Source organism: Daucus carota, chromosome 2 (assembly GCF_001625215.2).
Source record: "Daucus carota subsp. sativus chromosome 2, DH1 v3.0, whole genome shotgun sequence".
In the NCBI taxonomy this organism is placed as follows: Eukaryota; Viridiplantae; Streptophyta; class Magnoliopsida; order Apiales; family Apiaceae; genus Daucus; species Daucus carota.
The window spans coordinates 57,927,823-57,953,569 of record NC_030382.2 but is presented as its reverse complement, the minus strand read 5'-3'; the positions used below and the strand labels follow the sequence as shown (position 1 = coordinate 57,953,569).

The 25,747-nt window shown below is 31.8% G+C and overlaps 2 protein-coding genes across 2 annotated transcripts; one reads left to right on the top strand and one right to left on the bottom strand.

The window, feature by feature from the left end:
• Positions 1–14,002: 14,002 nt before the first annotated feature.
• On the top strand, positions 14,003–16,205 carry LOC108206727 (nudix hydrolase 8). The gene is made up of 9 exons (XM_017377115.2): positions 14,003–14,289; positions 14,447–14,709; positions 14,849–14,914; positions 15,006–15,143; positions 15,217–15,294; positions 15,398–15,448; positions 15,544–15,578; positions 15,656–15,764; positions 15,847–16,205. Exons 1-9 carry the CDS (start codon positions 14,169–14,171, stop codon positions 16,057–16,059), a joined length of 1,074 nt encoding a protein of 357 aa, XP_017232604.1. The 5' UTR covers positions 14,003–14,168; the 3' UTR covers positions 16,060–16,205.
• A 392-nt stretch (positions 16,206–16,597) lies between these two features.
• LOC108205656 (phosphatidylglycerophosphate phosphatase PTPMT2) lies at positions 16,598–19,994 on the bottom strand. Its single transcript, XM_017375654.2, has 6 exons — positions 19,366–19,994; positions 18,623–18,745; positions 18,389–18,482; positions 17,836–17,918; positions 17,572–17,661; positions 16,598–17,202 (listed from the first exon to the last, which is right to left on the bottom strand). The coding sequence occupies exons 1-6, from the start codon at positions 19,573–19,575 to the stop codon at positions 16,792–16,794; spliced, it is 1,011 nt and encodes a 336-aa protein (XP_017231143.1). The 5' UTR covers positions 19,576–19,994; the 3' UTR covers positions 16,598–16,791.
• Positions 19,995–25,747: the final 5,753 nt, after the last annotated feature.

Genomic DNA, 25,747 nt, shown 5'->3' with positions numbered 1-25,747 from the left:
TTTTGTGGTTCTGCTCCAGATCTATTCTCAGGGGATTCTTAGATCTAAAACCATCGGAGATTTCGCTGGCTTTCTCCTCTATTTCAAGTGGGTGGATTTTCAGTCGGATTCCTCTTGTTTCTGTGGTTTCATCTAAGGTTGTTTTCTCTCCCTGGTGAGAGCTTTGTTTTTCGCTTCTTAATTGTAAGCGGGGTTTGATTTGGTGATGAAAGTTTGTATGGAATCGCAGTTCTGGTCGATAGCTCAAACGATAGCTCTATCGGGGCATGATGAAGATGGTACCAGTAATTCAACGAGAATGCATGAAGCGGGTACTTGTATTTGTACATACATTTTCTTCAAAATATCGTTTAACTGTCTCTTTGTGAGAACAGGCGATTGCAATTTACTGTTTGTTCGACTCGATCATTGGTGTAGATGCCGTATGGCCTTTTATTATTAGATTAACACCTTTGTTTCAAAAAAAAAAAAAAGGTAGATATCTGATGCTCGATGGATTGGGGATACTTTTACACGTATATTAATATGTTAAAAATAATAATAATAATATTTAAATAAAAATATTTAATTTCGTATTATATTTAAAATTAAAATTTTGTTTGATATAAATTTTATAAAAAATAAATATATATAATCATGATTTTTTTTATATTTCAAAATATGTATTAAATACATTAGTATCAATCAATTTTGGAACAGAATAAGTAAATTTTATTTTTGGGGGCCCAATATACTCCTACCGATGAACATTTGGTATTCCGAATTTAGTGTTGTCCAGGCCATGTTTTTGGGCAAATTATAACTTTTTGGTTGACAATCCAAAAATTATTAACAGGTTGGTGTAATTTAAAAAAGGTGTATATTACTTAAAAATGAGAATTCAATTATGAGTACGAATTAATTTTTTTTGTGTGTTCGGATGAAAATTTTATTGTTTATAATTTATAAGGTATAGGACTTTTTAATATAATAATAAATTATTATAAAAAAAATTTAAATGATGTTCTACATATTTGTAAAAAAAACAAATTTCAAAAATAAAAACAAGTCATTAAAAAGTTAGAATTTTCAAAATAAATCTATTGATTTGTTTTTATTGTGACAAATGACGAAACTCTCAGGGTGATCAGCGTTAGATAAATATCACAAGTTTTCATTTGAACAACTAAATAGGATGAGGATGAATAATAAATAAAACAATAAATAGTTAAATACAAATACAAAATAGGTCAACAAAATCAACTTAAACAAGCAAAGAACAAAACATTTTTAATAGTTAAATACAAATACAAAATAGATCAACAAAATCAACTTAAACAAACAAAGAACAAAGCATTAAAAATTCTTTTCGCGTTTCTTCTTAGTCTGCATATCACTTCCATCGGCTTCACGGAGTAAAACCAAACTCTCCACAAAAGCGGAAAGTGGTAGTTCATGTAAATTTGCATAACTGTTGGATGGTGCACCACGAGTCCACTTTAAAAAACTGTACATTATTAATATTTATAAAATGATTGTCAATAATTTGGATTATTTCATATGAAAAAGGAAACAAAATTTAAAATTAATTTCATTCTTAAATGTGAAAGGAGTCGGAGAGAGCTTAAAATCTACCGCACAACACTTAATTTCTAGGATAAATAGTCTAAAAATATTTTTTACATTCTTTTCTACACAGCAATACACTTTCACTAATATGAAAAGTGCATAGAAACGACTGTATAAAAAAAATCCGGTGTTAGCCGGGCAAGTATCCTAATCTACTATAAATAGACCTCTGCTGTATCATTGCTGGTTAATGGATTCAGAACGAGTTTACAGTTTACTTTATTTTCTCATTTTATTACTCAATATGATTAGTTAGAATAAAGTTCATAGTATCAGAGCATCGATCGATATTTCTTGCTGAATTTCCGCTTCTATACAAGAATCTGTCTTCGATTTCTCGCCAATTCCACTTATGTTTTCATTTCGCTCACCTAATTTCTAGGTTTTTTCAGCTTTCTGGTTTATCTGGTGATTTCTTGCTGAGTTTTGTGATTTCTGGTGATTGCTTGACTCATTGTTAATACGATTGCTATTTTCGGAGTTTTCTTGCTAGTTTGTGAGATTGTTTGGTTGATTTGAAAACTTCTCTCTGTTGAGTTCAATTAGGGTTTTGTGAGATACTATTCTGATGACCTACTCTGCTGAATCAATTGCAACCTACGTTGCTAATCTCATTTCAAATTTTGTAATTACTCAATACAAACGGATTGCAAATCTTCCTGAAGAAGTTGAGGCTCTTAAGCGTGATTACCGAACGATGATGTACTTTTTAAGCGAAGCAAATGAAAAGAAGATGAAGGATGATAGGTATAAGCTTTTGGTCTTTGAAATGTTAGATTTCGCAATCAAACTTCGGCGTCTCAGGAACCACATCGAGCCGCAACTTCAAGGAAGCGAGAAGTGGAGCAGGTTAAAAAATCAACGTTATATATATATATATATATATATATATATATATATATATATATATATATATATACACACATAGGCTTCTCAGCGTGGAACTTGTCAAAATGGTAACCTAGGAACTTTCTTCAAAAAGTAGCTGTTGCACTATATGCTGGAGTTACTTCTAAATAACTATACTCTAAACACAAAAATATTTTTAAAGATAATTAATATTTTTATGTTTTGTAAATTTATAAAAAAGTATTTTTATGTTTTGTAAATTTATTTATGAACTTATGTTCTGTAAATAAAATATAATATGTGTCCAGTAAATTAATTACAACCATATTTACACATATAAATAATATTTTTAAACTAATTATCTGTAAATTAATTACTGAACACGATATTATGATTATAAATAAAATTATTTATTTATAAACTAGTCTTCTGTAAATAAAATATAATATGTGTCCTGTAAATTAATTACAGTCATATTTACACATATAAATAATATGTTTAAACTAATGATTAAAATTATGATTATAAATAAAACTATTTATTTATAAACTTATGTTCTGTAAATAAATATAATTAAAAGATAAAGAATGTTAATAATAATAATAAATGAAAAAATATATGTGAGTATGTGTTTCAGAATAAGTAGGCATGTGGTTAGGTGTTTTAGAAGGTTTACAAGTATACAGTTGTGTGTGTGTGTATATACGTGCTATATTTGAAATTTTATTTTATTATTATATTGTATGAATATAATATATTATTTTGATATTTTAGTAAATAATAAAAAATTTTGTTAAATATTTTTAGAGGTTATATTATATATTTGTTATATGCTATAGACGAATATGAAATTATTGACTAGACTTTATGTCAAGGAATATGACAGAATGAAGTGTCATGATTTTACATATTATTCATACTTTCTAATTCTCGGCATGCCACCAAGACTTATTGTCAAGATTTTTTCAGCATTTAGGCAATATTGAAGTGATTTTTAAAAATATTTTTGAATTTAGTTTTATAGAATTAGAGTAAATATTATTTTCAAAATCAGTTGAATATTGCATAGATATGTATAATATTAAGTAAGTTGTATTGTGCCTTCTAGATAAACTTTAAACATCTGACTTATAAATTATATTATAACGACTTAATACGATTAATGTGTACTTTAAATTATTTATATGAGTAATTATATCTTACATGTAATTTTTGAGTCATCCGGGTGAAAGTAAATTTATAAGTTTTTTGCCCGATGAATAAAATTGGTTTTTGTTAAAATAGATTATAAAAAATAAATCGCTCAAAAGGTATATCCTCTAAACTTTTAATTTAAAGTAACTTTTTATTTATTTTTAATTTCAAATCAATTACTGAATTATGACATGGATAAACATTTTTAATTGAAAATCAAAATATTTCAAACTCTGACTTTAAGAAAAATAAAAATATATGAATTTTAACATATTCAGGACGTGGAGAAAGTTCATCACAAAAGATATATATTCATTTGATATTTTAACGAGGAAAATAACTAATCTTCGTCACTACCCACTCCCGCGACAAACGGGGTGGGCTGTCCTGTTAGGCTCCCGCCAGAGCCCGTTTATCCTGGTCCACTGATATGCCCTATACTAATAGTACCTTAGTTTCATGTTGGGCCAACTAGTTTGTCATTCATGTCCCATGGCCTTGTTCAAATCTCTGGCCCATGTTCGCTTTGTCCGGTCAGCTCGATAATTCTTACGGCCATCATTATTGTCTAGTTGTCATTTTAGCTAAGTGAAGTAAATATGTTTAGTACAGTTTCCCTCAAGACATTAACATCGTACATGCATCTACTTCTAACTGACCTGATCAATTCAAGATAAATGTAATAATAAAAATAACGAAGAATCAAAACAACTCCCTTTGACGGTAAAAGATGCTTACTACTTGATTTAACCTCGTACATTTGACAAATACTGTTACGCGTAAACAACTATATATACATGTTGGCAACTTTCTTCCAAATATATACAGTATTAATAATGAAAATAATAATAAACTAGTCTCCCAATCACTTTAATAATCTACACAGATTTATTCCCTTATAATTTATTTCACTATAAATCGAGTAATTTCTATATGTATAAATTTTAGAAATAATATATTTTGTAATGAAGTTGTCATATATATAAAAGACTGTGAAAATAATTTGTTTTAAATTTTTAAAAAAAAATAATATATATAATCATTTTTTAATATATTTTAAATTACGTATCGAATAATAAAATACTAGGTCTACAATCTACATGTATGCTTACACGAACTAAGAGGGTGTTTGTTTCGGACTTTTAAATCCAACTTCTGGATTATAAGTTATGAGCACTTATTCGTACCGTTTGTGTAATAAGTCAAGAAGCACTTATAAAAAGCTAGGAATGCTAGCTTTTGTCTCAGGGTTTCTGCTTATTTCCCAAACACTTTAATCATTTATAAATCTTATCTTGCTTCTAACTTCTACTCCATTTATTTATTTTAAGCAATAAGCACTTATTTTAAGCTCACTCAAACGGCCCCTAAGATTTCACAAGAAGAAGTCAGAGATACAGTTACAAGTCAAAATGCATGCTCATCTCCGTTTTACCTTCTCAGCATTCAATTACTTGGACGAAGAAGTCTCATTTCAAGTCACTGTCGGAAGGAAGCAAATGATGGTGTTTTGGGAATATAAGTTAAGTTTTTATTAAGGACGTATTTTTTCTTTTAAAAATGTACTCCCTCCGTCCCCCTGAGTTGTATACATTGGGGGACGGGGACGCGGCACGGACTTTAATGCTCCTGCAAATTGTAGTTGTGCAATTTATTTTTAAAATTTTTCTTTTCTGAATTAAAGTTTAGATGTTATATTTTTATACAGAAAAAGAAAATCTCAAAAATAAGTTACAGAACTATATTTTATAAGAGCATTGAAATGCGTGTCGAACAGTTAAAAAGAAACGTATAGAATTAAATGGGACAGAGGGAGTATATTTTTGTAATCTTTCAAAAATAAATATTAAGTAGGTATTATATGTGACAAAAAAATAAGGACTTATTTTAGAAAAAAAAGTAAAATTTCATGTACTTCTCTCCAGAAATAAGTACTTATTTCTGAAAATTAAACTTAGTCAAACGGACACATTATATATCTTTCGTGAAAATGAAAATTATTTTATATTTTTATGCACTACTATACCGTCGCTTGCCTGGTATTTTTAAAATTTTTCACAAAATATAATTTCATAATTTATTTATTTTTTTAAAATAATATAGGCATTAAAGTTTTACTCAAAAAGTTAAATTAAAATAATATACAAAATGAGCACAACTGGATCATTCCAATGATAGATTTATTCTTGTTTTCCATGGCATTTAAGTTCGACTCTAGTTCACTTTGAATATAAGCCTATATTATCCAAAATAATACACGAAATTATACTTTATAGTCAAGAAGGAGAGAGTATATTAAACAACAATACAACATTTATAATATTTTCCAGAATAAAACATTTTTAATAGTTAAGAACTACTTATATCCACTTCTCATCTCCTCAATAAATACCTTACAAGTCTTGTTTCGTATCTTTACGCATAAAGCCACTCTCCCAGTTTTAGCTCATCTTCCACAACATTCAACTAATATTCTCAAAATCTCACTTGTACATGGCAACTGCTAATGAGATTTCAACCCTTAATTTGATCAGCCAACATCTTTTTCTTGACTCATTTTCTGCTGTCGATACCTCCCAGCTAGAAGAATATATTCGATATTTAACATCGACATCGCCAAAAATCTCAACCTCATCGTCTTCTTCGTCTTCATTTTCATCGCGGTCATCAACGAAAGTAATTAATTCATGCACGTATTCCACTTATCTGAGCAACCCGATTGGACAAAATATTGTTACGATTGAGCCGATGGCAGAAAAATTGTCAGAGGAAAAATTTGCGAACCCTAACGAAATCGTTGAAAAAGAGAATATTATTCGGCACTATAGAGGGGTGCGAAGAAGGCCATGGGGAAAATTCGCAGCAGAGATGCGTGATCCGAAACGTAGAGGATCGAGAATATGGCTCGGCACGTATGTGACGCCAATCGAAGCTGCTAAAGCTTACGATAGAGCCGCGTATAAATTACGTGGAAGCAAAGCTATTCTCAACTTCCCACTCGAGTTAAACAAAGTCGCGGGCCTTGATCAGCTTGTGGCTAAAACCATCATGCGCGGTGCAAAAGAGAAAAAAAGATGAGGTGAACAAGAAGCGCGAGAAGAAGAAATTAAAACCCGAAACCGAAACCGAAACCGATATACAATAGCAGTAGTGCATCAGTCTGCATTACCTTCGACACCTCTATCGTTTAGTTGGCCTCAAACTATGGATGTGTGGAATGACGAAATAAGTTTAGTTGATTATCCTCTTTTATCGCCGTTATCTTACCACTGTCCTTTAATACAGTATTAACAGTTTATTGTGTAATTACTAGGGAGGTTTTTTTCTTCGGTGTAATATTAAAATGGTAGAAGCTGCGTGTTTTGTAAACTTACGGAAATAATTGCTAGTACCTTATAAGTTCGGGTTTTTATGTAAGATAATTTAATGTAGCATATTTTCTTAACAGTGTTACTCATTTGATACTCTCAAGTCTCAACAGTTTTACTTGAGTCTTGATACATTTTGTTGCTCGTTTGATCTGGTCGGTGTTGGACCTCCCATCATAAAAAAAAGGAAAATGGATGTGAAATCATTGAAATGGTAAAAGTTCATTCAATCATGTAGACCATGGTTGTAACTACGACATGCAACATGCCGTTTTCGAAACACACACTTGATATCCGTACAAGACGATTAAGTGCTCTCAAACCAATATTGACTAATATTCAGTGCACACCTTGACTATGGTCTGTTCATGTATTTTCAGCAACACCCCAGTCCCATGTTCACTTTACAGGAACAAAGAACATATACTCCCTCTGTCCCATTTTAACTGATGTATTTTAACTGATGTTTGACTTTTTAACACGTATATTGAGGTGTAAAAAAACAATATCTACACTCAATAAAAAATTTCAATTCTTATATCAAATAAAAGTTTATGATATAAATTTTATAAAAAATAATCATGTTTAGATGTAATTTTTTTAACATCTTAAAATACGTGTAAAAAAGTCAAAAGCAGTTAAAATGGGACAGAGGGAGTATAATTATCAATGACATCAATAAATTATAAGTTTTTGGAAATTTTTGGTGCACTTGTGAATTACAGATTATTATATTTTGACCAGTGAAATCCTGATTATATAAATTGATAATTGAGAGTTAAATCTAAATTTTGAAAAAGACTCGGAATTGATAATATTTTTGATTAATGTATTCAATCAAAATTTAAAATACCAGGAACATCTCGGATCATACAAATTAAAGTCTTAACTTAAAATGTGAGTTAGACACTCGAAAAATATCATATAAAATTTAGTGATGTAAGTTTGGTCTTCAATGTCGATTGACAACAATCCATCGTCTAAATACATCCACCTCATCCTCTCTGGTACAGTTTCATCTTATCTTATATAATTTGAATTTAAAAATAATAATTAAATATTATTTTGACATATATCTAGCTAACCACTATGATTAATTAATGTCATTTGAATAATGAATTTTGGATAACCATTATAGAATTGTATATGCCATTGACTCTTTAAACGCATTTATATCTGGAGTTTCAATTCTTTGTTTTGTATAAAAATAAGTTACTTATTTAGCAAAAAAAAATAAAATAAGTTACTTGTGCACTATAATCTAAAATTCACTATAATTATTTTATTATATAATTAAATTTAATAATTATCTCTGTTTTAAAATATATTTCTAACACTGTGGATGTAACAAAAATATTTATATTTATTATTTTTATAAATTTTAAAATATGTGTTTTTATACGGTGAAAAACCCAGGATCAAATCTGCGCAAGAAGATTAGAAACAGTTATAATACTTTGACTAAAATAAAATTGTCAACGGAAGCCACACTGTGAGTCTGTGACCACTGACCTCCAGGTGCATCTCAATTCTGAATGGGTCTCGGAGCTTCACGTGATAATTATTGTCTAATACTCCCTCCATCTCAAATTAGATGAGCTCATTGACTTTAAGCACATATTTTAAGGTCCATTGACCGCATAGCTACATTAGTTATTTTAAAAAATTTATTTTTGCAAATAAAAATTTAGATATGAAATTTTCGTTAACGAAAGAAAAATAAAATAAATTAAATTTCAGAACTAGACGGTCAATGCATCTAAAGTTACGTGCCTAAAGTCAACTAGATCATCTAATTTGGGATGGAGATAGTAGCATCTCCAATAAAATTCTTAAGTTATTTTCTAAAAATGATGAACTCTTAAATTTTTAAAAAAATTTTAAAAATCATTGAAGTTCTCAATTTTATCTTGACTCTTTAAATTTGAAGTTAAAAACTTATTTGGAGTGACGGTTGAAGATGCTCTAAATACCCAAGTCCAATGACTTTAACTACACAGACTCCAGACTCGTTCTTTGCTCACTTCTACATCAGTTGGGTAGTCAGACCCATAATTCATGTGGCATTTATGTAGATTTATTAGTATCGCTCCGTAATTTTCCCGTGGCCTTCACTCTATGTATTTACTAGTATTTACGGTAAAATTTTAATAAATTAATAATCTTACTATTTTTAGATTTTATTAATTTCTTAAAATTATTAATGAATCAAGATAAATATATATTTTTGTTAGAATAAAAGTTTATTTTTCAAAATATTAATTTATTATAAATTGTTAATTTTGCGAAATTCTAATGTATGCTTTAACGGGAGAAAGATATAAAAGTTTGTGCTGTTTTTTATTGTTTGACAGGCAAAGTAATTTAGTAATCAGAGGGTTAAACTGTATTTAGAAAATATAAAAATTAAGTATTCAAGTTAGAGTTTAGAATTGTAATTAAATTAATAATAATATAGTGTAGTGCAGAAAAGAGAGTCGGCCGTCATCCATAATTTTCATCCATCCGTCACCGCCTCATCTTTCCATCAACCCACATCCGCTTCCAATCATCTTCTCATCCCATGTCCCATTCCTCCGAATTTGAATCTTTAACTTTTATATATTAATTTTTTAATAAAACCGAAATCTAATTCTTTCTGGGAGTGATCTCGTTGTCGTACCCATCCTTTTGGTTTGTTGATTGTCCTCAATTCTTAGGTGTATGTTTTGGTGTGTTTTTGATTTGTCGTCAATCGTCATGCTACGTTAATAATGATTTTTGTGGTGTAGCGGTAGATCTGGACAACCGACTTCAAATTCGGAATGATGATTATCGTGAGAGCTCGCTTCAAATTTGGAATGATGATTATCGTGAGAGCTCACCTCGCACGACAAAGGATTGTTCAAGAGACGTTTGTATCCCCAACCTCATTTGGTGTAACTAATGGGTATGAACACTGAGTTATTACCGGTTTTTTATGTGCGCAGGTCAATTGTGATTTTACTATTTCAGGGATGTCTGTGTCGACTGGATTGTTCGAGAAACCATTGTAATAATTTTTATCATCAATAATATTTATATTCTATCTATTAAGCAATTGTAAGCATTTTTATTATCAATAATATCTATATTCTATCTATTAAGTAATCTGAAAACAAAGCGGTTATTTGCTTAGCTCTTTTTTTGTTTCACTTTGTAGTTAGTGAGGGGGTTTGTTCTAGCTGTGTTCCAGTATTTTATTTTTAAAAAAATCTTATTGTTCGTCAAAAAAAAATTAATAATAATATAGTAATATTGATTATTATATTAATATAGTAATTACTAAAGTGAAGTGGAAATTAAAATGAAATAAAAAGTGATGGTTCGATTATAGTTGTGATTTTTACTATTAAAATGAAATATTTTTGTTTTCAGTTTCATTTTTTACTCAAAAACTAAAACGGTTAGCTCTCCTGTGTATATTCAATTCAGACGTAAAGTATATTTTTGAATTTAAGGAATTCTTGACTTTGGTATATGGAGCTTTGTCTTTTAGAATTTAAGAATTCACATACGTTCAATTTGAGTTTAAAAATATAATAAAATAAAGAATTTTTTTTGCAAGTATTTTTATATTTTTAAACTTTATGAAATTTCAAAGAATCTAAATCCAAAAGCATTATACATTAACTTTTAAATAGTTCATCTAATATTTACAATAAAATAGTAATGTTAGTTGTTTATTAAAATGTTTCATATATAAGTATGTCAGTTATCTATATGAATAAAGAAATGATATTTTCAGAATTATTTATTTCCTCTAAAAGTATTTATGTAGCATATTTCTCTTTCATACACTATTTCTAATATATCATAAATCAATTATAAAAATATCTCTGAAAATATAAAAACAACCTTAAAAATTAGTTATTAATCTACTACTATGTATTGTCTATAGATAAAGCCCAACAAGGGCGGGACGGATCCATAATAAAAATACAGCCCAAACTTTTGCTTTTGCCCTTTTATCAAATTTATTCTTTGTCCAGGCCCATGCTGCAAGCCTGCAAGCCAGTCACTTGATAGCTGCTGTAGGCCAACTTCAAAACAAATGTTTTAATATTATATATTATATATGAATTTTGTTACATGTACGATTTAGTTTTTTAATTTAAAATGCAGTATCAGGAAGTCATATTCAATATCGACAAACAGATAGAAATAATTTGAATCTTGCTATTATCAGTTATTGTTTATTTATTAGATAAATTAAGATATTCTGTATTCAATAATTATTTATATACTTTTAAACAACGATTTTCCTTATACTCCCTCCGTTTTTCAATATATGACGTTTGATTTTTTGGCACACACTTTTAAGTATCTTGACCGGATAGTTAAAAATATTATTTTTGAAATTTTCTTTTTTGAATAAAAATATGTAATTAAAATTTTAATTCACAAAAAAAGTCAATTAAAAATATTAAATTTTACTATCCGGTCAACCCACCTAAAGATGCGTGCCCAAGTCAAAAGTGACATATAAAGAAAAAACAGAGGGAGTATGTGTCTAATGACACATAAGGACTTGTGCATTATTCATCAAGGTATTTATTATATTTTCCTGAACATATATTAGAAAGACCGTTTGATGAAATAGTAAGATGAAATCACATCTCATTAAAAACATAGTTTATATCCAATATTATAAGTGATAAAATTACATTTGATTTATGATATGCATGTAGTTTTGATATATTCTCTTTATTTGAAATATAGGTCATTTTTTTTTCCGACACATTTTTCGAATTCTTCTGATTGCATAGTTAAAATTATTGTTTTTCACAATTTATTTTCTTTAATAAAAGTATATGATTAATATTATATTTTAAAATTTAATACTTTAACAATACATGTATAATTTAAAAAAATGAAGAGGAAATCGGAGTATATACGTATTCCATTATACTACTCCGTCCCACTCAATTCCTTTACATTGAGTTTTGGAACGGAGGTTAAGAATTATATATAAAGTAGTGGAAAAGAGAAAGAAAAGTGGGTGAAGTGGTGAGCCCAATTCATTTTTAAAAAATAAAAATAAGATGGTGGAGTAAAAGTATTGTGAAAAGAAGGAAAAGTGAAAAAGTGATGAGACCAATTAACTATTCTAGCAAAATTTTATAATATAAAAAAATAAGTGGGATGTCAAAAAAAAGGAATTCGTAAAAACTCCGGTAGGACAGAGGGAGAATAACCGAAAGTCTATGATATACAGTGACATATTTGTCACTATCTGGTATGCGTCGTAGGCTCATAGCCCAAAGTATCACGGAACAATAATTATCGATATGCATAATATCTCTCTATATTGGGAATTATATATATTATTGCTTGTAAATATAACATATTTTGAATTAATTTTCAAATTTTATTTCAATAATATATAAAATATCATTGTGAATTTTATGAACAAGTCCACGGATTTAATGTATCCAAATTATTAGTCACCAGCCATACAGAAAAATAAGAAATCACATAATATAACTGCTCTATGTAATCATAGGTGACAGGTGTGGATAAGGAGGGGCCATACGCGGGTGTGATTATCGGCTCTATGCTACTACGCGCAAAGTGGAAAATCACGTGTTGTTCATGTTGTCCACTCAAAATTATTAAACTAAATTATGTCATTTTGTTAAAAAGAAAATATATATTTGGAAATATCATCCAAATATCACAAGCCAATTTTTGGACATGTCGGAGATACAGGATCCATGGAGGGGCCGCTGACGATATATATAATTTGATATGTTCAACAAGTAGTTAATTGAATTTGAGATATTTCTAAGTGTACTTCGGATGAGGATTCGGATGAACATAGTTTAGAAAATCCGCAACTTCTCGTTAGGCCGTAATGAATCAAGACTTGATTAAATAAATAAATAGGCAGATTAGTATTTGAGGTTGTATTTATCTGGCATCATAAATTTCGAACTCAGAATTTATGTCTACTCAGATTTGTAAGCTCAAACTGATTTTTATAAAATCTATATCTAAATATTTTAAAAAAAAGATTTTGATTGTTAATTTAATTTAATTTATGGATCTTCTTAATCTATAACTTATTTAAATAAATCTTTATTATTATAATTAAAATATATTTAGTGCATAAATGTACTTCCAAAAAATAAGATTCTCATTGAGACATATCTTTTCGAGTCAATTTTTAATCATTCAATTTTTTGAATAAAAAACTTACTTAAAATACACAACAAAAATATATTAATACAAACATGTTTATCAATTATTTTAAAATCGATTTTAACCCAAAAAAAATTGCATAGTAATCTAACAAATTTTATATGATTAAATAACAAATATTATAATGTATCTTTTGCACAGATTATAAATTTAATCGATATTTGAGCTTACAAACCTCCTTTATTTATAATGTGTCATAACAAATTAAATATTAACACATATAAAATATAATAACAGATACTATAAATCACGAGCACGTGATATAAGTTAGTATAGGCTAGTATTGATAAAAGTTTTAACATAATAAATCGAGTTTAACTCAATTAAATATAATAATAATAATAATGTTCGCAATTTTGGAAACTCGAATAATGTCAAACTCGGACTATTCGAATAGCTCAAAACGAACTAAATTAAAATAGCAGTGGAGTTCGAGCACCCACGAATCTTTTACCTTGATTAAGTTTCTCGTGATATTCATGAGATATTAATTGTTTTGTTATGTTCAGAAAACATAATGCGATTTTTATAGCATAATATACTTGCATAAACATTGTTTATTTTTAATTTGTGATTTAGCCGAGGAAAACAAAACAAGGCATTCACATTCGAAGAAGAAAAATAAGGGCAGACATTTTTCTACTCCAGATTTACTCAACCAGTGCCGGATCTAATCCCTCGTTTTCCACGTTTCAAAATAAAAATCTCGAGTTGAAATATTAATTAATAAATAAATACTTCACCACTATTTTGTCCATCTTACATTCACCCATTTATGATCATATAGGTCCAGGAACAATCTTCTACTCATAAGCTTTAATCATCAAGAAATCCTAAGACTTTCCAAATTAGTCTCTAAACTGTTTCCATAATTAGTGAGTCTGAAAATTCACAGTAGTTCTGATTCTGAAAGGTGTGAAGTTAAGAATGGAGTTACACTTGTGTGGTTCAGAGTTGATTGGTTCAAGAAAGCTGCTTCCTAACCTTTTTCTCAACTCTATGCACTTAGTTGCTGACAAAGTCTCTCCACAAGTCTGCTCTTGCAAAGGTAATGCTTACAATCACCAATTCCCGCGGTGTTAGGAGGAGAACTTAACATGACAATCGGGTTCTGATACCATGTTAGTTGTCATAACTCATAAGGCCTCTGTAGTGTACAATTTGCTCATCTTGTTTTTTTTTCCTGTTTTTCTTGATTTTTTTAGGTAATCTTCTGCACGCGTCGTATCTGAGTACTGCACACAATGCTGCGAGTTCAGCCATGAAAGAAAAGTTAATGGTGGATGTTTATTCATTTCAAATGAATGGAACTAATGGTGCTAGCCCAACAACATATTATAGTAGAAGAGTATTAGAATCAATGGATGATGAGTATGGGGGAGTTGTTGTTAATTCGGAAAAACTACCATCTAATCCAAGTGTCTTTGCCTCTGTTCTTCAGTCATCTCTTTCTCAATGGAAATCACAGGTTCTTTTCTCTGAGTGTTTGACTTTAATTTAGTTCTGCAAGATTGATTTTTCTTTCAGACTTTAGGCTACATGATAAAGCACGAAAAAGCGTTTACTATGTTTTTTGTGTACATAATTTGCTTCATTTCCAATTGCAGAGAAAAAATGGAATTTGGCTTAAGCTTCCACTGGAGAAATCAGAGTTTGTTCCTATAGCAGTTAAGGTAAAATTAATACGAGATCAAGATTAATGCCATGTAACACGAATATGTTATTTGGGAATTGGGAAGTACCTCAACTGAGAAATCATTGCAGGAAGGATTTCAGTATCATCACGCGGAGAAAGGATATGTCATGATGACCTACTGGATTCCTGAAGGGCCTTGCATGCTACCTGAGAATGCTTCCCATCAAGTTGGAGTTGGGGGATTCGTTATCAACGAAAAGAATGAGGTACTACAACTTTATTGATTCAAGTATACGTTTTGATCGGAATACAAAAAATTGAAAAAAAATCCATCTGCAGGTCCTTGTGGTGCAAGAGAAACACACTGCCCCTGCACTTGCTGGTCTGTGGAAAATACCAACCGGTTTCATCCACGAGGTCTTCCATTTTCATTGTCAGAACTTATATTCAGTGTCTGTCAGTGCGTGTAGTCGTTTATGAAACTAAGCATAAAATTTGTTTCCTTTTGGTGTTTTATCAGTCAGAGGAGATCTTCAATGGAGCTGTAAGAGAAGTTAAAGAAGAAACTGGGGTAAGAACTCAGTACATATCTTTACTAAACACTTATCATCAAAGAATGAACCACCTTTTACGAGCTTTTGCTGTCATTTCTCTTCTATTTTGCAGATCGACACTGAATTTATTGAAGTTGTAGCTTTTAGGTAAGCAAGATTTTTTCTTCAGTCATACGCAGAACATCTGCGGTTTTCAGTATTTGAAATTAGTTTTTTGATTGCAGACATGCTCATAACGTGGCTTTCCAGAAGTCTGATTTATTCTTCGTCTGCATGATGAAAGCCTTGTCAAATGACATTGTCATTGACAATCTCGAGGTTCAAGCAGCCAAAGTAAATACCATGTCCATTTCTATTTTTCCTGCATCATCTGAATTTTACTAGTAATTAGACTAATTTCTGTGTCATTATGCAGTGGATGCCATTAGTAGATTTCGTGCAGCAGCCTCTGAGCCGAGGAGACAGAATGTTTAAGAAGATCATCGACATCTGCATTGCACGTCTGGGGGAACGGTACTGTGGATTATCAGTTCATCCAGTTGTCTCAGTATTTGATGGCAAATTGTCCTCCTTGTACTATAACGTAGTTGATGCTGAAGATTCCAACTGCCAAACCACACCTATCTGATATCTTCGACAATGGAGATGTCAGTTCTGCTAATGCTCAACCATATAAGTAGTATTATCACTCCTTGTAATAGCATAGATCTCTGTAATGTATGTGTACCTAGTACAGAATATAGATTTTCTTTGTAAATACATATACTTTTTGTACTTTCTTTCTTCATATTATCAGTCTAAAAAAAGAGAAGAAAAATAATAAGATGACAATCTTTAAACTAGAAGATAGAAAATTTCACGCATACTTATACTTTATATTGATTTATTTTAGATAATTACCATTAATTTAACTAATTAAACCCACAAATATTAAATCCAGGTCTAATTTATGGTAATATTATGAACCAAATTTTTACAGGTCCAAAGACATATAGTATGAATGTTCATGATTTTACATTCACTTTCATTTCCTATTTCTGTTGTTTTTATCTGTCATATCCTGAGTAACTAATGTCATAAAAACATAACATTTACACAAAAGAAGTCCGAAATTCAAGCAAGCGTCTCTTCAACTATTTCGAAATATCAACTATTATAAAACCAGATTATAAAATAGCAACAGCTATAAAAACCGAATGCATCACTTATAATAAAGATTCTTGCGGATACATGTATCAAAGTCTATGAACATCTACCACACTCATATACATTTTGAAAGTGTTTCGATTGCTCACATCTACCACACTTATATACATTTTGAAAGTGTTTTGATTGCTCAATTGATTCTTGAAAAGTAATGCTAGTAGACGTGAATATTTACGGTAAAGCCTTCCACTCGATTACTTATCATACAACTGCGCTCTTCACTCACTTGTTTACTTGCCAACCTTTTGTCAGTGTTGTAGCGAAGCCACAAACATGATAGACTTGTAAAAACTGCTTTACCAGCTCCTCGCACCCTGTAAACTAAACTCAGATCTGCCCAAATATCACGCCTTTCACCATCAGTTTCTTTATTTGGGTCATAACCGTCAAGATCTGCATTTGTAACCAAAACTAGGGACCCTTCGTCAAAGGCAAAGAAATCTGTTGCTGTAAAGTATCTCCGGGGTATCCATGTTGTATCAGTCATGCAGTTCAAGTTGCAAGTCTTAATCTGGCTTGAACTAAACAATTTCTTCACTTTACGGTTGTAATAATCATGAACAGCCTGCAATCAAAAAAAATCAACATCATGTGAACAATCATGTGCAACTTAGCCTGAAATCAAATCATGTTAACAATCTTGTGCGAGTTATTATTCTCATTGACAAAGATACAGTGCAACACAAGAAGCATGCGCAAAGCTTATATTGTGGGTTCTTACATAGTCCTAATATCCTTGTGACAAACCTTATTTAATAGTTAATATGATGCATCTCTCTTTCATGACTCAAGCGCACATTTAACTTGATAATATCTAAGATTGACGGGTACCAAGTGGCATGCACAATTTAATTAGAAAATCATCTTTGCTATTACAAAATTGCACCCAATGTCCTCTATATAACAGGCAGAAACTCCAAGGTCAATAGCCTACCTGTAACTGCGCAGGGGCTAGTAGTACCCTGGGGCGTATTGATTTCACATAATTATAAGCATCATCAGGTGTCATCTGTTTGTGTTGCACCTGTTGTAACAATAATTAGAAAAATAAAATTTACTTTTTAAAATATACATAAGTACTCTTTAGAGAGGACATGAATTATGTTGAAGTGGATCCTTCATTATACTTCCACATGATAATGCAATAACTTTTAATACTGAAAAATCATAATACTTTATCCTGATACTAATCACTCACCAAATAGCAGATTACAATAGTTGTGCTCCGTCCTCGTCCGGCTTTACAGTGTACATAGGTGGTTCTTCCTTGCAATGTGTTCTCTATTAAACAATTGCAGGTTAGTAGACAAACTATACCAAAACCAAATATACTGACCAAGACACGAAATAGACAAGTTAAAAAATCTCAGGTTCGTTAAACCGATTACATGAAATGAAAAGGAAAGATCTTAAGCATAAGTAAACATAACTCATATGAACACGATACCAGTTACAATACTAACACAACATATAAAAGTTGTTATTTTCACTAGAAACAAAGAACCTAAAACAAATTGTCTGGTGCCACATGTTATATAATGTAAGCTTAACATACCTGTCTGGTGCTACACATGGTATATAATGTAAGATTAACATTTTAATTCCACCTTCCATCATGAAACCCAAACCATCAAATAAAGAGTACCCTCCTATACTAAAAACCATTTTATTCATACAAAGGGTAGCAACTAACAGAGCATTCAAGTCTACACATCATCCGACAAGTCATTATTTACAAGCTGAGACCCTACCATGAATGAAGTCCACCGCTTGCGATATATCCTTCAATGACGGCGCAAAAAGATAATCTCTGGTTGGGAGCACCAAATGGTCAATATCATGGGCCTAAAAAGTTCAAATAGAACATTATTACAACTAGAAGATGCTAAAAAGCTCAAAAGAATAGAACGCAAGTAACTAGGTTGTTTAGGTTTCAAAGGTCTTGCACTTAATGTATTACAAAAAACAATAGACCTGCCACTCACTTGATACAAAGCTGTTGGAACCAAAGTCTCATATGACTCATTCAGGGTTATCACGCCACAAACACCAAGCTCCTTCAGCCTTTTGACATCAGATGGGAATGGCACAGCACCCAATAATAGAAACTGAAATGTGTCACACCACAGAAATTGTAAAAACAGATTTAGAATTTTTGATTAAGAAAAGGTATCTCAGATTCAAACAGTACTAGATACTGATAGGAATATATATATATATATATATATATATATATATATAGCCATTTAAAATGCACAGTTGTATATCATTGTACAATCGTGTAACATAATCTGCTAAAGTAAATCACCAACAAGAATACAGAATTAAGGGTCAATTTATTCATCATGGTAAACAATCCATCATTGTTCCTCCAAGCTGATCTAAATCTGGACTTTATTATCAATTCATCAATTTGTAAAATGACACTTTATTCTGAATCATTCCAAAGGACCATAAAGACAATCCTGTGCAAAGGAAGGCAGTATCTACATATTGATCGCCAAACTCAAACATCTATAAGCTATTATCCATATATCAATCTATACTGTCATAGTCCACAGAGATATTCCAAAAGACAAACTTAAAACTAGTTAGCAGTGTGATCAATTACAAGATCAAAACACACATAACCCAGGCTATAACAATAAACTTATTCATCAAAAACATAAGCACCAAAAACTAACAACTAAATTACACACACCGAATTTAGTATAGATCAAAAGGGTACCTCGTCAATCCGATCCCACCACCGAAACTCAGTCTGAAGCTTATTCCTAACAACATTATACAAAAGTGTAGGATAAAATAAAGCCCGAGCACCCGCTCCCACAAGAACCCTTTTTGCATCAAACACCACAATCCCACCACCCAAAACCCCCTCACCAGCTACCACCTCATCCTCTAATTCAGCCCCTTCTTTCAATTCCTCAATATACATCTCATACACTACTAATCCACCAAATCAAGAAAACAAAAACAACCCTTTTTCACAAACCACTTCTTTTCAAATCCTACACAAACATATACACCTAAAAGCTTAATTTTAACCTAAAGATCCACAAGAAAACTCTGATAATTCATCTTTTCACAAACTCGAGCATAAAAAACACATAAAGACGCAAACTCTATCATCTACATAAAAATTGTCAATTATTATCAAGAAGATGCAACAATTATAAATAAAATTATATAAAAATTCAAGAATTGGCGAATAAAGATCAAAAAGAAAACCCTATTTTGTACTCAAAGGTCGTTGAACTGGGGATCTAGAGAGTTTGCAAAAGGAGGTTACATGGATATGTGGGCCTGGTTTGTATCTATCCTTTTCTTTTACTACGATACGATGTCTTGTAATTTAATATTCCTACCATCTATTTCTGTGCCTATTTAATTGTAAATTTATACAGTAATTTCTTTTAAATAATTGTCATGTTAATATAAACTTTTTCTGTAGTGGGAGTAAAAATGTTATTTAATTTTTGTTGAGAATATTAATATTATTTTGAAATATATTAATTTTAATACACTGGAACACTAATTTAAAAGCATTTAACAAAATAAAATAGACAATCTGACATTAAATTTACTGTTACTAATTGCTTCCTTTTCAATATTCTGACACGAAAATGTGAGCTTGGGTACTTTTTCTTTGAATTAAACACTTAGTTTTATTTCCTGACATAAAAAACCACTTACTTTTATTTATTTTTTAAAATTCATTATATGCAATTTGTTAAACCGTCCCTATAGACGGCTAATTGTTTGATCCAAGAAAAGAGCATATAATTTTTTTTTTGACGAAATTTTGATTAATTTTAGTTACCCGAAAAAAAGGTAATCTGCTTCGAGGATCCTTTTCCTACTTTAAATTGGTTTCCACGTTCAAGTACCATTGGACCAAATTCCATAACATCACCTGTTGGCCCATATATAAAAGCCCAAACCATTTAAGAAGCCAACTGGAATATTAACCCGAAGGCCCATGCTAGTTGTCCATGTTATTCCAGTGGGCTTCTTAAATGATTTGGGCTCTTATAAATGGGCCAACATCACCGTTCATAGTTTTCTGCAGTCTCAAACTCAAATAACAATCTCTGAAGATATCTTAACGGATAGTTCTTTTGGCAAACGCATGTTAATTTAACAAAAGGAAATTTTCTGTCAAAAAAAAAAGGAAATCTAATTATATAAATTGAATATGTTATATATGCAAGAATAGCGTATATCTTATACGTGATTTTTTTTTTTTTAGTATATTCGTTTATTATTTACTGTTAAGGGACCAATTTTGAAATTTGCCCTCAACGATTTTGTCCCGTGCTGCCTGTAATGAATGATGATCATGCTGTCCTGTTGAGGGTTTAGCTTTCGGATCATGGATCAATGATTACAAAGTGATCATTGATCAAATCGAGAAATGCCCTGCTTATGGTAGGAATGCGACCAGACTTGGTTCGCGTGTATCTTTATAGTTTAAGCACTAATTCTTGGAAGACCGTTGGCAACAAATTTTGCGGGATTTGAATGCCTAGAAAAAGATCCGGTAGTTGTGAAGGGTGCTGCGTATCGGGCAGGGACAACTGATCACTTAACATTAATTGTTTGTTTTGACGCAGAGAGTTAGATCTTTTAGCGGAGAATTTGGTTTTGCTTGATGACGGCAAAACCAATAGGTAAGCCACCGGGAAACCCTCTGCTTCTGCTGCAGTGCTGCTACAACTTTAAGTTCTCCGCTTTCACTGCTAATAATACTTTTTTCAGTTAGGAACTTCTCGGACCTACTATCCTAACAAGGTTATATGGGATCTTGTGTATTGCAGAGGACTCTCTAGGCTTATTGGCTCGGCTCTGACAGTGACATCGAGGTGTAACTGAGGTTAGAACAATATGTTTAGACTATTCTTACAAGAACTCCCGGAGGTCATCCTCAGATCCCATTTTCCCTTTTGCCTTGCTGTAAATGTAAGCAAATAATCTTATCTCTTCATGCTGACACAGTCATGACACAGGAGTTCAAAATTCATTCTAGATTTCTAGGTAAATGTCAACAAATATATGTTTTAATGCAATACTTTCGGCCACGTACCTGAGAAAAAGATTATGCACTTTAATAGTGTAGATTATTCTCCTCTCTTTGGCACGAACCAATTGATTTCCCAAAGCGTACAGCCACTAAGGATCAAGATTTCGGTCATGTGTGTACATTACTACGCAAGAACATCATCTGTAAACGACAGCCATAGCTACATTCGATGAATAGAAGGTCTCCATTGCTTTTATTCTTTCCTCATTTCCTCCTTTTCGTAAAGTGGGCTGCTAATCCACATCTGCATACCTTAATCTGCATATCCTGTGGTTGATAAGTATTAATCTGTGCTTAGAGAGAACACGGGGAATCTTTTCTTTGTTAAAGTAAAGGTATTGTGCTTACTTTTCATCATAACATAGGTGGAAATAGTTAAAGCATTAACATGTTCGAGAGAAATTCATGATATGCACAGTATTATCCTTGTTTCTGTTGATATCCTGTTTTTGAGTTAGAACTCTTGACTTATATACTAGCAAATAGACATTTTGCGATAATTCAATGCATTACTGTCACAAATAGTTTAAATTTTAATATATCATTTATTTGTAATATTATGCAGATATCATGAATTTACAGTCCATTTGTTGTTTATATTTTGCTGGTGTAAACTTAACATGCAGAGTTTCTGTAGTCTCAGAACTTGAAAGTCAGAATTTCATGAAATCTAAAGTACAGGAGTACCATGACCAAATGATTGCACTCTTTTAACTTTAATGGAAGCATACACAAAAAAAAAATTATATGTGCGACTGGTGACCTTGCGGATAAATTAAAGTAGAAAATAGCGCTATGACAAAGCCATTATACTACGTTTTGTTAAACGATGATGAACTCAGAACCTTCTTTAGCCTAAACGAGTCAGAAGTCGTCGTTGAACGTAACTGGAAACAGATAGGTTGGAATTTTGGCACTGTATATAGTTGAAATGCAGGAGGAAAGGAAAAGACATGGTCCTAATTATTCCTATAGAGCATCTAATAGAAGTTCCAGACAAGCAGACTTGTGAAATGCAGAATGTAAAGAAAAGCATTACCCTCTAAACAGAAACACTAGTAGTACTGGTAGTAATTTTAAAATGAATGAAAACAAGAACCAACAAAAAGCTTAGCGTATGCACTCCAAAAGAAAGGAATCCTCATCACATCCACGCAACCTATTTGCCCCACTCACATATTTCCTCATTACCAGAATTCTCCTTCACACCCTTCGAAAAATATTCTAATCGTGCAGGTTAATTGCTTAAAAAGTGTAACGTAACATGTTTAGCCACCTTAATTATGTAACTAAACTAAACTAAGTATATTTGATCAAATTGAAGCACTATAGAGTTGGATCCTGTGCAGTGGAGGAACCAGGATTTTAAAGACTCGGGCTAAATCGCCTTATTCTCCTGGTTCTGCCACTGATCCCGGGAGGGTGAAATGTACGTATTTCACTCTACTTAAACATGGGAGTAAACTTAGAAAGTATGCACGTAGTCTTTACGCTTCTACTCATAAAAGTAAAATATTGTATTTATCAAGACCGCAGCTTTTGAACCACCCTAGTTACATAAATTTGGAAAATTTTCAAGAATTGGAATATCGAAACATGAGAATAAAGAATGAGATAGAAGTATTAAAAGGGGTAAGGGTATGAATGGTAATGGATTGAAATGGTTAAAGTTACTAAAGCATAGGTTGTAATAAGCTCACTCCACCCTAAAACTTTCCTCTTCACTCTCTTCTTTTCTATACTTTTCCTTACTCTCTAAGTTTTCTGCCCTTCATCCTTTTATTTCATTTCACATGCTTTAAAACATTGACAAGATCCGAAACAAAGCTGAGTCTTTCGATGGCAGAAACAGGCTCAATTATCTCCAAACAACAAAGACTGGCCTCTTCGAAAGTCCAAGAGAACCCTCAGAATCCAAGTAAGTTCTACAACCAATTTCTCTACAAAATTGTCATTGTGTCGATTTTTCTACTTGTACTCCCTTTTTTCCCTTCACAAGCCCCTGATTTTATCAACCAAAATTTTCACACTACAAGCTGGGAAATTCTCCAGCTTGTCTTTGTTGGTATTGCTGTTTCTTATGGCTTGTTTAGCAAGCGAAATGATGAAACAGAAAAGGACTTACATAGCTCTAAATTCGATAATGCTCAATCATATGTGTCTGGATTGCTTCAAGTTTCATCAGTTTTTGACGATGAAACTGATAGTCCATCCAGCACTTATGAAAATAAAGTTCAAACTTGGAATTCTCAATATTATAGAGGTGAACCACCAATGGTTACTGTAGCTCCAGAGAACCCTGTTCTTGATCAAGAAAAGAAAACTACCCACGTAGGCGAAAAAACACTGTTATTGCCTGTTAGAAGCCTAAAATCACGAGTTCCTTACCCTGACGAGTCTAGTGTTAAAGGTGTATCCCTAGATAGGTCTAATTCAAATTTGGGTTCAAAGCAATTTTCGAGAAGTTCTACTACATCAAGGACAGGGGAATTAGGAGGAGCATCGACTCCACCTCCTCCAAAAATAGAAGAAAATGTTGTTCTTCGTTCTCCAATTCCGTGGAGATCAAGATCAGGAAGGCTGGAACTGAAAGAGGATATGGAAAATCCTTTTTATACTTTGCCTCCTTCGATGGAGGAAGCTAACAAATCAAACAAGATAGAGTCACATACTTTCAGCTCTCAATCATTTCGAAATTCTATTCCAAAGTCCAATTCACCACCAAAAAATCTTTCTCCAACACCGTCTATATCGTCTGATTTTCAGTCACAAAAGGTTGAAGATTTGGTCAGGAGGAAAAGTTTTCGCAAGTCTACTTTGCCTATTCCTCCTCCTCCACCACCACCTCCGCCATTTTTCCATAAATCTCGATTATCATCATCAACTTCTAGTGACAAAAATGATGAAATGTTTCCTAGGAAGGACCTGAAAAGAAGCGTTAGAAGTGTGCCACTCAAATTGAGTGGGAACAGCCCAGAGAATTTGAAAAATAGTTCAAAAACAGAAGGGCCAGAATGGTGGACCAGAACTTCAAGTGATGCTTCAATAATGAACAAGTATGTTGAAAATCGTGATGAAGAAATGAAATGGGCAGCTAAAGGTGAAGGTTCTGATGATAACTTTGTGAATGTTATGGAAGAAAAAAGAGTAAGAGATCTCGAGACAACATTTATCAAGAATAGAGGTTATCCGGATAGAATCATCCGTGAAAACCCCTCCTTTATGCCTAACCAAACTTTCACTGAATTTCAAGAGGAGAACAAACAAAACTTTGCTGAAGATGTTCTTGTTGAAACTGAAGACGAAGATTCTGAGACAGATGACGATGGTGATGATTATGATGATGATGAACTCGAAGAATTATCAGGCTACGCGAATCAAGTAGTTACTCACAATGGTGCTAGTGATGGAGGACCTGATGTTGATAAGAAGGCTGATGAGTTTATAGCTAAATTTCGTGAGCAGATTCGGCTCCAGAGGATTGCATCAGCACGAAAATCTACAGGGCAGGTACAAAAGAACACAATCAGGTGATGTTTATGAAATTACGGCAAATTTGGCTTAGGTGTTCAAATTTTCTAATTTATCATATATATATTGTAATGATCAATGGGTTTTTTATGGTGTATTAATAACCATGGTATACAGAAAAGTGCATGGTTTACTTCATTAGTTCATCATGTTGTTTATTATGTTTTCAACTTTGGAAAATTTTATTGATAAGTTTTGATGTATTGGATGACCTGAATGGAAGATGTGTATGAACTTTTTTAACATATCACCCCGGAAACTGAGCGGGAGATTTATGTACTGAGTAAGCCCTTTTTAGAGCAAACGTGCAGTCGGGTCGATCATGCATACTAGTAGTTTGCATACTCTAGATTAGTCACCGTATATCATTAAGATAACAGTAGTTTGCATAAGCGAGAACAAACAAAAGCTAGAATTTTCTTGCTTATACGCAAATTTCAGAAGCACGGGTATAAATTAACATATTGTCAGACGCCTCACCCAGAGATACTTAGTC

Excerpts from the sequence above, each read along its gene's own strand:
- LOC108205656 (XM_017375654.2), bottom strand. The coding sequence starts at position 19,575 with ATGTATATTGAGGAATTGAAAGAAGGGGCTGAATTAGAGGATGAGGTG. Across the intron at positions 18,483-18,622 it reads TTCCAACAGCTTTGTATCAA|GCCCATGATATTGACCATTT; the intron begins GTGAGTGGCAGG and ends TGAACTTTTTAG. Across the intron at positions 17,662-17,835 it reads CTATTGTAATCTGCTATTTG|GTGCAACACAAACAGATGAC; the intron begins GTGAGTGATTAG and ends TTGTTACAACAG.
- LOC108206727 (XM_017377115.2), top strand. The coding sequence starts at position 14,169 with ATGGAGTTACACTTGTGTGGTTCAGAGTTGATTGGTTCAAGAAAGCTG. Across the intron at positions 14,710-14,848 it reads TTTCTCAATGGAAATCACAG|AGAAAAAATGGAATTTGGCT; the intron begins GTTCTTTTCTCT and ends TTCCAATTGCAG. Across the intron at positions 15,295-15,397 it reads CAACCGGTTTCATCCACGAG|TCAGAGGAGATCTTCAATGG; the intron begins GTCTTCCATTTT and ends GTGTTTTATCAG.